General features: G+C 39.3%; 1 protein-coding gene across 1 annotated transcript; it reads right to left on the bottom strand.

Annotated features, from left to right (window-relative positions):
* Positions 1-4,693: 4,693 nt before the first annotated feature.
* LOC137888580 (probable polypeptide N-acetylgalactosaminyltransferase 8) lies at positions 4,694-11,755 on the bottom strand. Its single transcript, XM_068731993.1, has 11 exons — positions 11,499-11,755; positions 9,832-10,171; positions 9,474-9,640; positions 8,884-9,070; positions 8,110-8,307; positions 7,820-7,934; positions 6,555-6,740; positions 6,265-6,402; positions 6,000-6,092; positions 5,708-5,878; positions 4,694-5,480 (listed from the first exon to the last, which is right to left on the bottom strand). The coding sequence occupies exons 1-11, from the start codon at positions 11,665-11,667 to the stop codon at positions 5,361-5,363; spliced, it is 1,884 nt and encodes a 627-aa protein (XP_068588094.1). The 5' UTR covers positions 11,668-11,755; the 3' UTR covers positions 4,694-5,360.
* Positions 11,756-15,514: the final 3,759 nt, after the last annotated feature.

Below are 15,514 nucleotides of genomic sequence, written 5' to 3'. Positions count from 1 at the left end.
TTGTCACAAAAAACATTCATGAAGTTTGGTTCTTTCATGACTTTATTATGGGTTAACAGAAAAAGTGATCAAATCTGCTGGGTCAAAAATATACATACAGCAGTGCTAATATTTGGTTACATGTCCCTTGGCCATTTTCACTTCAATTAGGCGCTTTTGGTAGCCATCCACAAGCTTCTGGCAAGCTTCTCATTGAATCTTTGACCACTCCTCTTGACAGAATTGGTGCAGTTCAGTTAAATTTGATGGCTTTCTGACATGGACTTGTTTCTTCAGCATTGTCCACATGTTCTCAATGGGATTTAAGTCAGGACTTTGGGAAGGCCATTCTAAAACCCTAATTCTAGCCTGATTTAGCCATTCCATTACCACTTTTGATGTGCGTTTGGGGTCATTGTCCTGTTGGAACACCCAACTGCGCCCAAGACCCAACCTTCGGGCTGATGATTTTAGGTTATCTTGAAGAATTTGAAGGTAATCCTCCTTCTTCATTATCCCATTTACTCTCTGTAAAGCACCAGTTCCATTGGCAGCAAAACAGCCCCACAGCATAATACTACCACCACCGTGCTTGACGGTAGGCATGGTGTTCTTGGGGTTAAAGGCCTCACCTTTTCTCCTCCAAACATATTGCTGGGCATTGTGGCCAAACAGCTCGATTTTTGTTTCGTCTGACCACAGAACTTTCCTCCAGAAAGTCTTATCTTTGTCCATGTGATCAGCAGCAAACTTCAGTCGAGCCTTAAGGTGCCGCTTTTGGAGCAAGGGCTTCCTTCTTGCACGGCAGCCTCTCGGTCCATGGAGATGCAAAACACGCTTGACTGTGGACACTGACACCTGTGTTCCAGCAGCTTCTAATTCTTGGCAGATCTGCTTTTTGGTGGTTCTCGGTTGACTCTTCACCCTCCTGACCAATTTTCTCTCAGCAGCAGGTGATAGCTTGCGTTTTCTTCCAGATCGTGGCAGTGACAAAACAGTGCCATGCACTTTATACTTACAAACAATTGTTTGCACTGTTGCTCTTGGGACCTGCAGCTGCTTTGAAATGGCTCCAAGTGACTTTCCTGACTTGTTCAAGTCAATGATTTGCTTTTTCAGATCCATGCTGAGCTCCTTTGACTTTCCCATTGTAGCGTTTGTGGGCGTTTGTATCCAATGAGCCCTATTTAAATGGCCTCAGAGAAGTCACCAGCTGTAGTCACTCATAATCACTCACAAGAAGTTAAGAGGCCATGCTATGAAGCTCATTTCATTGACACAACTTTCTAAGTCACCAAAATTGCTAATTCATGTTGCTGTATGTATATTTTTGACCCAGCAGATTTTGTCACTTTTTCTGTTAACCCATAATAAAGTCATGAAAGAACCAAACTTCATGAATGTTTTTTGTGACAAAGAAGTATCTGTTCCAATCACTCTATCAGAGAAAAATCAGAGTTGTAGAAATAACTGGAAACTCAAGAGAGCCATGACATTATGTTCTTTACAAGTGTATGTAAACTTTTGACCACAACTGTATCCTTAGAGTGGTATGCTACTGTTGTTCAGTGGTAGGGACCTATCCTTAGAGTGGTATGCTACTGTTGTTCAGTGGTAGGGACCTATCCTTAGAGTGGTATGCTACTGTTGTTCAGTGGTAGGGACCTATCCTTAGAGTGGTATGCTACTGTTGTTCAGTGGTAGGGACCTATCCTTAGAGTGGTATGTCAGTACTTTTCCAACAGCGCACTGTTTGCTGAAGTCAGGTTCCGCTTGAAAGTGGTAGTCCACTGTCAGACAGGCACACCAGTGCCGTCTCTTGATGCATATGCATCGGTCTCTCCTGTCTCACACACACGCGCACAATCATCTCGTTACAGAATCAAACGTGATAAAATCAAAATACATATTGTCGTGTTTTTAAAAAAACATATATGCACGTGAGAACAAACTGCTCTTGAAACTCTTTATTAGCATAACTCCACATGCAGGTACAGACTCCCTCCACGTTCCATGCTTCACCTACATTCTCCTGGGTCCTAAGTCCCTCTAGGTACAGCTTCTTATCACCCTCTATGTACCAACATACATTTATAACAAATACCACACATATTAGAGTTTTTAAAGTGTTTTTGTTTGGAATATGTATAATAAGCATATCATTTAGTTATCGCTACTGAGAATTTGACAAACATAAAAAGAAAGAAAAAAACATGACGTAGATAGGTTTGCAGTTTTCAAAGTGTATATTTCAAATTGCATCTATTATACACTTGAAGATAAAGTTGTGAACACTGGCTGAATATCTATTATCAGAATCATAACTGTATTTTAACTGCTACAGTGCAAAGGGAATACTGCTGTTAAAAAGAACCTGATTTGTTTAAAGTGTTTGCAAACCAAATGTTATTTTACTTTTGTTCATATAGCAGTACTTTTTAAATAAAAGTGCTCAATACACTACTTTTGAATTCATTATTGAATTTTGCGCATACTGCTGAACAACAGTGGCATACCGCTCTAGGGATGGGTACATACACTGAACAACAGTGGCATACCACTCTTGGGATAGGTACATACACTGAACAACAGTGGCATACCACTCTTGGGATAGGTACATACACTGAACAACAGTAGTATAACATCGGCCACTTTTCGATCTCGGCGTCACTCCCTCAGACACTGAATTAAAATAGCATTAAGAGTGAAATGCTGAATTAAAATAGTATCACGAACAGTGTAATAAAAAAAAAAAAATCTATGACATCCAGGATAAACACGCTTTGGGTGTGCAACTGGCTTTGCATGTGCCTCACATATGTTAACATATCAGTGCAAGTCTTTGCAAAAAGCTAATACAACAATACCACACAGTTTAAATTAACAGACTTGCCTATGTGATGAGCTGATTACGTTAGGTGAAGAAATGAAGCGAAGACAATGGACCACAACAGACAAGCGTTCAACAATAAAATTAGTTTGATCAGGTTTCAATGTTGCTCCTGGGATAACACACACAGGTAACGTTACTGTTAGCGTTACCTCAACTGTTCATCGTCTTGAACACACGTCGGCGATTTCTGGTCCGTAAGCGTAAGTTACCTCGGCTCCTCAGTTGATCTCCACTCTGCTCAGAAGGATGACTTTTAAGCAATGAACAGTTTGAATAATAAAAAATATTTTATCGTCATAACGGACAAAATAACCTATAATAGAGAGTACGATGTAGATGGATTGTGATTCACTGAACTTGTGTAGAGAAGCGTATCCACCACTTCACAGAAAATACTGTATTATGCTGATAAATTACAGTAGTCTGCTGTTATTATTAATTGATGGCATTGACTGTTAATTTACATGCGAGGGATGAACATTTAACTGTATGTTAGTTATTATGAAATACTGTAAGATACCGTTTTAAATCCACCTAAAATTTACAGCAATTCATTACAGTGTATTATCGTCAACATACAGTATGAAATGTTAAATGCAGCTTACTGAAGGGCTCACTCACTTTGTTGACTGATACACCGCACGCTCTCCATCTTGTCCTGTCTTCATTTGTCCTTCTGGTCTGATGAGCATTTCATTGCATCTTCATCCTCATGGAAACTCTGGATATCCTGAGTCTCCGACTTCCACGTCTTGCCACCTATGCAGCTTTTAGACATGACATGCTAAAAAAATACTTTTTTAAAAAATAATTCAAACAACCAGTTTTATAAATCATGTTTATATCCAAATAATAATAAAAAAGGACAATAATCAATATTTTAAAATATTTTAAATATACGCCTTCGTCTGAGCACAACAAAACAACACTTTGTTGGCCTTCACTGAGGTGTGCTGTAAATAAAAAGACAACCAAATCCCCTTGTAAATCCATGAACTAAGTCCCAAATATATATATATATATATATATATATATATATATATATATTTCCCTTTTCTAGACACTAGAGGTAACAAGGCTCCCCAGAAGAAATTAAGGCTGTGGGTAATTATAGTCTTAGAACACATCAAGATAATTGTTTACACTCAATGTTATTAACTAATACATAGTTTATACAGATAGTTAATTTACCTCTGAACAAGTTGACTCTTGCATAACTTTTCAGGATTACATAAGTAACAAGACAAATCTTTAATAATAATAAAAAACAGTGTACAGTAGATTTAAACCTATTGGGAACTCAGTCATCCACAAAGCCATCTTTGTGGAAGGAGGCTTGGTTAAGGATTTGAACTCTGCATCTCTGTACTGCTGTTTGCTCCTCTATGAGCACTTTCATTATTTTCTTAATCCACTGTTATACCTTCATTGATCTTTATTCCTTTTACTTTTCCTTCACCATTAGTTGCGTTTGAATTTCTCAGCATAGAGGCTACTTCTGTAACAGATGATAATGCACAGTAAATATAAATAAGTTACTAAGAAAAACATTTACATTATATTTTCAAACCTGAGATTCACCCAACAGCCCCAAACATATTGCATAAAAATGCTTCCAGGTGTAGCATTTGTAATAACTGGCCAATTCTTATAGAACTAAAACCTTAAAGTTACATTTCATCATTGCAAAGATGCATCTAACTAATAGCATTTATTGATTTATGTCCACTTCTGCCATGGAGGGAATTCAGTAAGCAGACAAAACTTTATTTAAACAGCAAAACAAACAAAGGTTAAACTCTTCTCTTTTGCATTGCCCTATGTTTTAATACGTACAAAACATTATCACTAACTTTTATGCTTGAATAGAATATATTTGGTGTCCTTGAGTGGAAAGGATTAACTTACATTTCTAAGTTGCGTAAAGGTGGGTATGTCCTTTATAAGCAGCCTGAGGTAAAATGCTATTAGTCAATGTGATCTCAGTAATGCTCTTTTCCACACAATACCTGTAATATAGACCGACTGGGAGACAGCTTGCAATTCATCCGATCAGCACAGTAGGAACAACAGACAGACAAATTTAACCAGTCATACATTTTGATCTTGAAACATGAAAGGAATAGAACTAAATATATTTTCTTCTTGTACTTTGAAAACCAATGGCATTTTACTGATCCAATAAGAATTTGAACACCACTTCAGTTTAGTATGCTCAACCAAAAAATTACTTGCAGACTTAACATCCATTCATAAGATGTTGAGCAAATTACCAAAGTTCAGTTTTTAGGGAATATAATTTCATATAAGATTTACAAAATATCTCAAATAGAGAAGCTTTCACTGTCAAATTTCACTGACTTTCTTTTACATTTAACACATGCAGGTGATATTATCCACTGACCTATGAGCAGAGAAGTGCACTTCTTGTTGGCCACACACACACACACACACACACACACACACACACACACACACACACACACTTTTAAAAGGGCTTGATTATGTGTTGGATTTCCCATCTTTGGCCAGAGCATTCCTGTATTAGAAGTTTGCCGTTTTTAATCTCCAGACATCTCTTTGTCTCTCGGTTCCTCATTTCTTTGCCCTAGAAAAGACAGGTGTCAAGATTTAAGAATGTGGATGCACAGTATGTCATCTTCAAACATTCAGACAGCCACAGTCAATACTTTGAGCCATAAATCACCCTAAACTCATCCACTCTCTAATTTGAAACACACTGACTTTTACCAACTATTTTACTGAGATAAAACTTCCTCCTCCTTGACTTTCATATACTTTGCTTTGTTTTGACAATAGTTGAACTTGTAGTACCTGAGTGAAGTCCCAGTAAATCCTCATTCCTTTCTGCACAGCCTCTTTGCAGTTGTAAAGGCCCGGCTCTGAATCTTTTTCCCCAACGTCAGTTAAACACCGGTTGTCATTGTACCTATGGGACTTGATGCCGCCGATATAAAGCTCACCGTTTGAGCGATAATAGGTGACCTGAAAAATATTTTTTAAAAGTTAAGCAGCAAGCAGATTGGGCGTTTGAATAAGACAACAAACAGACAATACTGCCACTTGTATTTTTTGAGAGACAACCCTTTCAAGCTGCTTCACTTACTTGAGATCCATTGTAGTAGCAGACCTGGGTGATGGGTGTGTGACCTTGTACTGGGTCTTGGTCTACGCACAAATCAGCATCAAGATTCTTCAGCTATAAATGGGGAAGTTCATCATTTTGTCAAACCCAGAAAAAATGTATCGACCACTATTGCACGTGGGAGTGAATCATTCGAAAATAGATTATTGTGGCTGTGACACACCCACTGCACATCGCTGTACTGCATCTACTACACAAACAAAGCAGGAGATAAAACTTAACTTACTCCTCCATAAGCAAGTAGGTTGTCCCAGGGATCCAATTTGGGATACACATTTTCCAGGTACCATTTGAAAGGTTTGCATTTTAACGTTTCCCTGAGTTTTTTCCTCTCTGAGATGTCCCCGATGTCAAATCCGTGATTCTGCAGAGAATATGGAGTGACATGTTTATGATATTGTAACATAAGAAATTAAAATGCACTCATAACTAATATAACTATATTTGGACTCTTGGATGTTCATCCTGCACCCTGTGTGGAGAAGCATGCAGCATGCATCATCGTTTTTGTTCTACCTCCAATGGTAAGTTCCACGCCAAGTTAACGTTGTGTTTGTATTCATCCATCCAGATTTCTGCTACCCTCAGGGCGTTTCTCTTCATGGCTTGGCTCAGGTCAGGCATGTAGGGCTTGTGGGCCCTCTCAATGTGAGCGATCTTGGAGCATGGAACTACTTCAATACTGCCTCCACATGTCCACACCTGCATGAGCAAAGAAAGAGCTCATACAATAAAACTAATCATCAATTGTGTCAATGCACGAGTGAATAAGAGCTACTTAAAAGTTTACAAAATGTGGGTGGGCAAGCAAAGCAAAGTGGATGCTAGCTGTAGCATCATTCTTACCACACAGACATGAAAATGGTGTCAATCTTCTCATCCCGGCTGTCAGCAAGAAAGTGCGTGACAAAATGTGAGGTGTCTCCACTGTGCTACGATACCTGCATCGCATAGCTGTTTTCAGTTGGTCTATGTATTCAGTAGACTGTATCTGTCTTTATCGAACAAACCACAAATTAATAAATTAAGTGCTGTTCCCTGCAGTGATTTTACACGCAAAATCTATATGAAAACTAACTTGGTAATATACAGTATGCGCAGTATAAGAAGATATCAATGACGCTCTGTTCTGCGGTTCTTTAATCATGCTATTTGATGTTTCCTTGAGTTTCTACAAAGGATGATGAGAATTACATTGGTGGTGCTGATGAAAGTCTGTAGTCCAGCCTTTTTCCTCTGCGCTCTGGGGGGCAGAGAGCGCTATTGAAATGTTTAGCAGAATTTGATTTGAGATTTGAATTGGTTTATATCTTTCACAACTGAAAGGTGCTAAAGGAATAGGCTCACTCGCACAGACACAAATAAAACTGCTGGTTTGAATGTTTACGATGATGCGGATCTATAAGTCACATGCGATATGAAGCGAAATCAAATCAAAAGGATTCCTCTCACTTAATTTTTACAATCTGGCTTCAATTCACCACCTCACCAACTGCGTCACCAATTGCCCCCGTTTCCATAACATGTGTATGCATGTGTCCCCTACAGGTGTGCACATTCTCCTGTCAAGTTTTCATAGCTGGTTTTTATAGATCATAACTTTTACATTTTGTGCGAACGAGTCGGTTGTAAATGACACCCCAAGTCATTTCACAGAGTGAGAGGGGTGATTGTACTGAAGCCAGGATCTGCACTCTTTCTTGCTGCAAGTTGGCCTGGGACTGCGTAATAAGGTGTAAGATTTGTTAGATGTGCATGTTAGATAGGTGATGCTTACTCACACGAATTCCCATCTCAACATTTTCTCCACCGTACACTTTCATGCCTTCATCGAGGACTCCAATTTCTCCTAGATACTTCCTGTCAGCTACCATGATCCCCATGACAGATGGACTTCTGAGGTGAAAGAAGACAACAGTCACAACTGTATAATTTACATCAGTATTACCATTAAAAGTCAAGCTTTTAGATCATCAAGAAGGCCTCATCCAAGATATGATTAATGAGACCCTGGTGTTTTATTTGTTTGACACAAATTGGAACAAGACTGACTGATTTCACTTTAACTTACTTTCCAGGCAATGAGCCGTCTCCGAGTTTGTAATAGTCGTCCGAAAACTTCTCGAGCATGCACCATAAAGCCCAGTCAAAGGCGTGTGCTGCTGGAGGGTATTCAGCAACCTTGAGGTCATCAAAGTTGACTTTGTCGAACATTGGGGACGTCACCACCGTTCGGTCACCTTTGATCTGTGTCAGCAGGGGTTCAGCCCTGCATGAGGGGAATGGAAGATAAGCGGTTCTCACATCACTGTATCCTTCTGACATTTACTTAGCAACCAGTTAGACTGCTGGTTCAATACTTCTCTGTCTCTTTCCTCAAAAGGACTGCAACTTTTGAATGGGAGGTGGTGTGTGTTGTCTGTTATTTCATGGTTTGTGTAGATTTATCTTTCCAAACATGCAGAACACTTCGACACGATCAGGAAAAAGGCCCAGCAGAGGTTTTACTTCCTGCGCCACCTCAGGCTCAGATATATTCTTTGATATATATTTATATTGTACATAGTAGTTAAATGTTTATGCTTAGTTTCTCTGTTCTACTTTGTTGTCTCTAATGTCCTTGTTTTTATATTTCTCTTGTTTATTTGTATATTCTATGTACGTATGTACGATGAGAGCAATGTGTAACGGCAGTCAAATTCCATGTATGCATGAATTGCAAAAATTGCAAAAATGACGGCTGTTTAGCGCAGATGCAGCTAATGTATCATGTTAAAGTCTTGTACTAGAAATACTCCACATAAATCATAGTATAATAGGATTTATTTTTTTGCCACATTCTTACCACAGCTCATGGACTTCAATGTGTGCGTCCAGGATGGCCACCACGTCAGCAGTAGCAACCTTCCATCCAGAAACTCTGGCAGATGCAAGGCCTCGCTGCTCACTGTGCCTCACTCTTTTAAAACGGAGACTCGGGTTCTGCTGCTCGATCATCTTCACGTACGCGTCAAGGTCCCCCTTCAAGTCGTCTGAATTGAGAGGAAAATGTGGGCTATATGTTATGTAGTTCCTAGTAAGTTCAGACGTGGCAGAGATAACAGTTTGCACACTGATTAACCAGAATCCAAAGCAGATTTGAGAAGATTTTGAGAGAGAGCCACAGTTCTGGTCATAGACATGCCTCACATGCTCACAAATTACAGTAAGCTATTTAAATTGCATTTTTAACATTGATGTAGTAATGGTTTCATTATACTGAAAGGTGTTTCTGATGTTTTATTTCATTTATTGCCTGTAAGCAAGTTAGGATGGACAAAAATGCCTCCGCACATTGACACATGTTTTATCAGCCCAACCTTCCTCAGATGTGCTCTTGTTTATCAAACGTGCTTGCACAATCTACAGAATCTGAATCATTTGCAGCCAACCAACCATAGGAGCTGTTGTCATCCACCAATATTATTTCCTTCAGCAGGTTTTTAGGGGTGCGGTCGATGATGCTGCGCAGAGCTCTTTTGATGACTGACAGGGCCTCATTCAGGTAGATCAACACCACTCCAAGGCTTGGCAGGTCCTTTGGGTAACTCTTTTTAAGACACCTATTCACAAACAGAAGGTTTTCTCACAAATACCACCATCTGTCCATCAGTGAGCTGTGTCTAAAGACAAACTATGTCCACTGGAAGGTGAAGGATGATCAACGAACATCAATTAATCTAGAACTTTTGTGTATGAAGTGGAATGGCAGGTTTGGCATCATAGGAAATGACAATGATAAGTTGTAGCCTACCTTTTATCCCTGGTGTCTGGGAGAGCTCGATCTAGAGGAAGGCGATCACTGAGGAAAACGTTGTATCCGTACTTCTCATACAAACTATGCGCCTCTCTTTGGTCGTCCTCAGACAGACTTCCCCCCCACTCCTTGAACAGGACAGAGTCTGGGAACAGTTTATTGGACTGTTTCTCTTTGGGGGCCTTCTGTTGGTCTTGAATCTTTGCTTCAGGTTGCTCTGGCTGCTGTTTGACTGATGGCTGTTTGACCTCTGCAGCTATTCTCTGTCTGCCTCTGTCCTCTTCAAGCATTGTCTCCATGCTTTTCTGCTTTTTCTCAAAAACTTCGAGTACATTGACTTGACAAAGGGATGACAGGGAGAGAGCAAAATCAGCTAGAGCAGGGGTCTTCAACGTTTTTCAGGCCAAGGACCCACAAACTGATAGAGAGATGGAGCAGGGACCCCTACTATATATATTGTATAAAATTGTGTTTTATATTAAACTGGGCCTAGTGCTATGTATAAACATACCTTGTTATTGTGCATTCAATACTAAGCTATTCAAATAATACACAGGTTCATATATTCATGTTTTTATTTTAAAAAGAAGATTAGGGTGGCCGTGCCACTGCCATTTATAAACATACCTTGTCAACTGGTACCAATGCCAATATCAACATTGTCTGTCAAGTGCATGATAATCATGCATACAAGCTATTCAAATTTACGTTTTTATTTTAAACATAAATGTGGAAACAAAAATAAGGGATGGCCTATTAGTATCACTGCCATGCATAGACATACCTGTTATATTGCATACAATACTGAACTATTAAAATAATGGACAGATTCATGTTTGTAAAAAAAAATATATAATAATAAAAAAATAAAAAAACTGCAGTACCTCCGCGGACCCCCTAGAGGTCTTCAACCTAGAGTTGAAGACCTCTGAGCTACAGGCATGACCACCTTTTGTAGAAAATAGTGCACTACAGTTTTTCAAAATCAAAATCTTTCTTGAGATTCGAGTTCTCTTGATTGATTCTACACAAAATTAAAATTTGTATTGACATTCAGAGGGAAGTTAAGCATTAGTGTAGGAGCCATTAGTTTTGTCTGTGTATTATGTCTGCTTATATTGGGATTAGCATACATCAGCACACAAAAGAGACTAAATAAACAATCAGGAAACAATACTTAAAACAATGTAGAGAATGCATTCTCTATATGTTAATACATGGAACACTCTATTTATTAACTCATAAATTGTGCACTTAAATTTGACCTTATTAATAGACAGCAACCTGCAATTACAGACAAGTCCCAAATAGGCAATTTAACCTAATATTCAACACCCCAGGGGAGCATTTTTCTTTCTCTAAATGAAAACATTTGTGTCCTACTACATATTAATATTATTTTCATGTGTCATACTTCTGTCTGCTAACATGCATATTCAAAAGGCTGAGCATAAAACACCTTTTGTTGTATACAGTGAACTTACATTTGAATCCTTCCTTTTACCTTTCTAACAATGTCTCATGATCAAATCAAACTAAACCAAACTTCTTTTCCATTTCCCATCTTCATTTGAAGTGAGAAGGTGACATTCAACCCGATAAAAACGAAATAAAACAGAGTAACATGTATACTGGAAGAAAGATAAACCATTGCTTCAACTCACAGAGATAGCTGATGTTTGCCTCCACGTCTGAAAACATTCTGATAATACGCGGTGAGTCCAGCTCGTTGTCAGTCGGCTCATATCTCCCCTTTAGAAATATGCCCACGTAGAAGACGAGCCCGATCCCCCCCAAAGTGAGGACTACCCGCTTTAACAATGCTGCCCTCATGCTGAAAACACACCGACTGATCCCCCAGCAAGAGAATAAAAAACGACAGAGACACCTTCTTTGGTTTAAATGCGCGGGGTGAGACCTATCCTCCCTCCGCTGTTTGTTTGCAGTAGGCGCAGGTGTTCCTAGGGCTGACGTCGTGAAGTCACCTGCTTCCTCAAATCGGAACCTCCATTATGTAATATGCGGTTATGTATAAAACTATTTTTGTGGTGGGGTGGTAAAACAAAAGGCGTCCTCTATGTCCATTTATAAATAGCTTGCTGGGAACCTTGTCTTCGTGTTTTGTGGACTACTCCCGAATTTAAAGTCACATCTGTAATATAAGTTTGTTGTACGAAATGTGGACTCCCTGAAATTGTGTTAATGCTGATCCAGCAGCACTCATTGTTCTCCAAATCTTTGTTCTTCCTTACGTTCTTTTTTAATCTACCATTCAGAGATCAAATTACTCCGCTTTTTAAGGACATTAGTGCAATGTCTTTTTTCCTGTGGTTTCTACCATTTATACTTTTTTAAATATTAAGCTTTTTTCATTTTTTTTAAATACTTCTGAATACTTTCAGCTAGACTAAACTTTAAACGAGTTACAAGACTTTGAACTATGACAATATTAGTCATCTTTTTGATATCTTTAACAGTTTTTTTTTTATTATTACAGTTTACATGTAATGTTGTTCTCAAATCTCTTCTGTGTATATAATGGGTATGTATTGCACTTCTTAGAGTGGGTGACATCACTCTTCATACTTAATTTCTGCTCTAGATGAGAAAAATATTGGGCTGGTTGCAAACATTTAACTATGGAATCAAACAAAACAACACATTTGGCCACAACTGTTGTAAAGTGACAGGAACTCAAAGGGGTTACGTTTATTGTTTGGGAAGCAGGTGTATGAGAGGTGAGCGTCAGCTTAGATTCCGTGCAATGCAGCTGTTTAACTGACGAAGGACGACCTCTATAGACAGGTTTCTGAGAAGCAGCCGAGTACTGCCAATAAACCTCAATAAGAAACATCTTGTCTGGAGTGCATGCTGATAGATGCCTCCTGGTGGCCACAACTTGTAATGAACCAGTACAATTATACAGTCCTTCCCAGTCAATCTAACACTAACAGAGGAGTCAAATATAACTTGTATTAGTGCTGACATTCAGAGGTGATTGAGATGAGATAATTAGTGCTGTTTGACACACAGAAACACAGAAACACAAGGTAAACAAACTGCGGTCAAGTGAGCCGTCATCTGCGAAACTTCGGTCAAGCCAGCCGGTGCTTATCTATTCAAGGTGTTACGGTACGGGGGCTTGGCTAGCCCAAAAAGCACAGAGGTAGTAGATCGTTTAATAGTCTGTCAAACAGAAATGCATAGGTCATAACTGACTTAAGTTGCTCACAGCTGAATAATTCATTGACACCCCAAATGGTGGATGTGGCATTAAGGTTCTTAAAGGTTTGAAATGCTAGCAACTGTGACCCTTTTTATGGCATGTTAAAAAAAATTGGGGAGATTTGTTTTAAAATTTCTAATAGTCATTTAAAAATGTAAATAAGATCCGGTTTGTCATTATCCTTTTTTAATACACTAGCAAATTCAGTTCAAGCCCTAAACTAAAAACGTGTGATGAGATGCTCAATCTTCCAGCTCTGTCCACTGCACTGTTGAATGATGACCTCATAATAAGAGCTTTCTCCCTGGGCGATCTCAAGACATCTCTTTATTCCAGATCGATCGGCTCTGCAAAAGCTTGATCAAGAGAGAGAATGTATGAGATGTTAGCATAAATGCATCTAACACAATGATATTTTCAAGCACATTTGTGTAGGTTGGACATTTAAGGCGTTGCCACCTCCTACTGGTAGTATCTGATAAGACTGTGCTGGATTGTTCAAAAAGTCACCGTACAGAAGTCAGAACAAAATGCCACCACACTGGTATCAGCTGAGTTCTAGCTTGTTTGAAGTCCCAGTGCATATGTAGTTGCTTTAGTTTAGCCAGCTGACAGTCCTGCAGGGTGGGAGTGCTGCCAGAGCCTGGATCAACCAGGCAGCGGTTGAAATACTGTTATATTTGTGAGATTTAATCCCCCCAATGATGATTTCACCATCTGCATTATAGAAGCAATGCTGGCGGAAAGAAAGGGTAGTGATTTAATATTCTGATTTGTTGTTAACATCTCAGGAGCAGTTTTTCTCGTCTGTCTTCTTAGATAACCTTTGGCTGCTGGAACGACTCCCTGGTCCACACAGTGGCTCCTAAGAAGAACGTTCTGCAGCTGTACAGATCAGTGTCATGTTAAGAGAGTTATTTATTTGTTTTGACCGCTGCGTGAACCTTCATTGATGTAATGTAAAATGTAAAGCCCAATTACAACATTCAGCATGGCTACATATCCAGGGCTTTGCCTCAGGACGTTTAATTAGTATTCATTGAAAAAAAAACTCATTAAATACATATTTCTGATCTTAAATTCAGTCCAAGTATTTCAGGGTTACTGATATAGTACTCACACTAAAATATGACATGATACATCGGCAAACTAATGACTGAAAATGTCTCTTACCGCGCCATACCCCAAGAGGTTATCCCATGTGTCCAGACTTGGATAGACATGGTTCAGGTACCACTTGAAAGGTTTACATTTCAGCTTTTCTCTGAGCTTCCTCCTCTCGGACACATCGTCCGTATCGATTCCATGATTCTGTGTATCATAAGCAATATCAAAAGGTGCATGAAGAATGCTAAATGTAGGTGAAAATCTATATTCTTCAAAACAATTCAATCTCATGAATCTGTTCTATTCAAGTGTCCCAGTAATCCAAGATAGTGAGCCAGCAGGCAGAATACCAGGACCCTGAAAGTGAAGTGGCTAAATGGAATTGTCTGCTGTGAAAAAAAACGCTTTACCTCTGCAGCAGTGAGCTGTCTTCATTTTGTGTATTTAGTCGTCTCTTGGTGAAATAAGTCAAATATAAGGAGTTTTAAACATAATGAGTATATAGTTGGATGGTGGAAGAGTGCAGTATGGTCTTGTTTTTGTTTTTATACTTTCCCCCCCACCCACTGTGACAACTTGTTACCATTGGATTGTTGCAAAACTGTGATGAATACGAGGAGAGTATGATGTATCAAAGACTTCTAAAAATCCCTTTGAGGTTTGTGTAGTTGTAGAAGTTTTTGAGTGGGAGCAAAAGAAAGCCATCAAGTAAAGTCAAGCATGTGAAAAGAGGGGAGAGCTGTTTCAAGCAGGTTGTGTGACTCACTAGCGGAACAACATTCCTCAGCAGCTAGTGGGTCATTGTACAGTATATCATATCGTACTATAGGCTAACAGACTGACTGTTTCCTACTGTGTACAGCTGCTGCTGCAGAGCAATGTCCCTCAGGATGAATAAAGTTCTATCTTATGTTATCTAAAGAATATATGGTGATTCAGTATAACGTTATAGACGCCAACTCTCATCCGCATTTTATGAATGCAATGTTTTACTTCCCGATTCAGCTATTCTGTATAAAATACTATACCCTACAGATAACAGCCTCTACAAACATAATCACTGTGCCGACTTTAAAAGGAAGGTTCCAGGCAATGAGCACGTTCCGCTTGTACTCATCAAACAAGAGATCTGCGACCCTCAGTGCATTTCTCCTCATGGCAGGGTTGAGATCAAGTGCATACGGTTTATGTTTCCCCTCAATGTGCGCTACCCTTGAGCAAGGCACAACCTCTGTTTGGGCTACTCACACGAATCCCGAGTTGAACATTTTCTCCTCCGTAAACTGTCATTCTGCCATCAAGCTCATCGAATTCTCCAAGGAAGAGTCTGTCTGCTGCAAAGAATCC

The sequence above is a fragment of the Cebidichthys violaceus genome, unplaced genomic scaffold (genome assembly GCF_023349555.1).
Source record: "Cebidichthys violaceus isolate CVI_PGR_0920_01 unplaced genomic scaffold, fCebVio1.0.p SCAF_55, whole genome shotgun sequence".
Lineage (NCBI taxonomy): Eukaryota > Metazoa > Chordata > Actinopteri > Perciformes > Stichaeidae > Cebidichthys > Cebidichthys violaceus.
The sequence above is the reverse complement of the archived record's forward strand: the minus strand, read 5'-3'. Positions and strand labels throughout refer to the sequence as shown.

Bases quoted from the DNA above. Each gene is read 5' to 3' on its own strand.
- LOC137888580 (XM_068731993.1), bottom strand. From the start codon at position 11,667: ATGAGGGCAGCATTGTTAAAGCGGGTAGTCCTCACTTTGGGGGGGATC. The intron at 7,935-8,109 runs GTAAGTTAAAGT...CTTTCACCTCAG, and splicing joins GACGGCTCATTGCCTGGAAA to AAGTCCATCTGTCATGGGGA. The intron at 6,741-7,819 runs GTGAGTAAGCAT...TTGCTCATGCAG, and splicing joins ATGTTGAGATGGGAATTCGT to GTGTGGACATGTGGAGGCAG.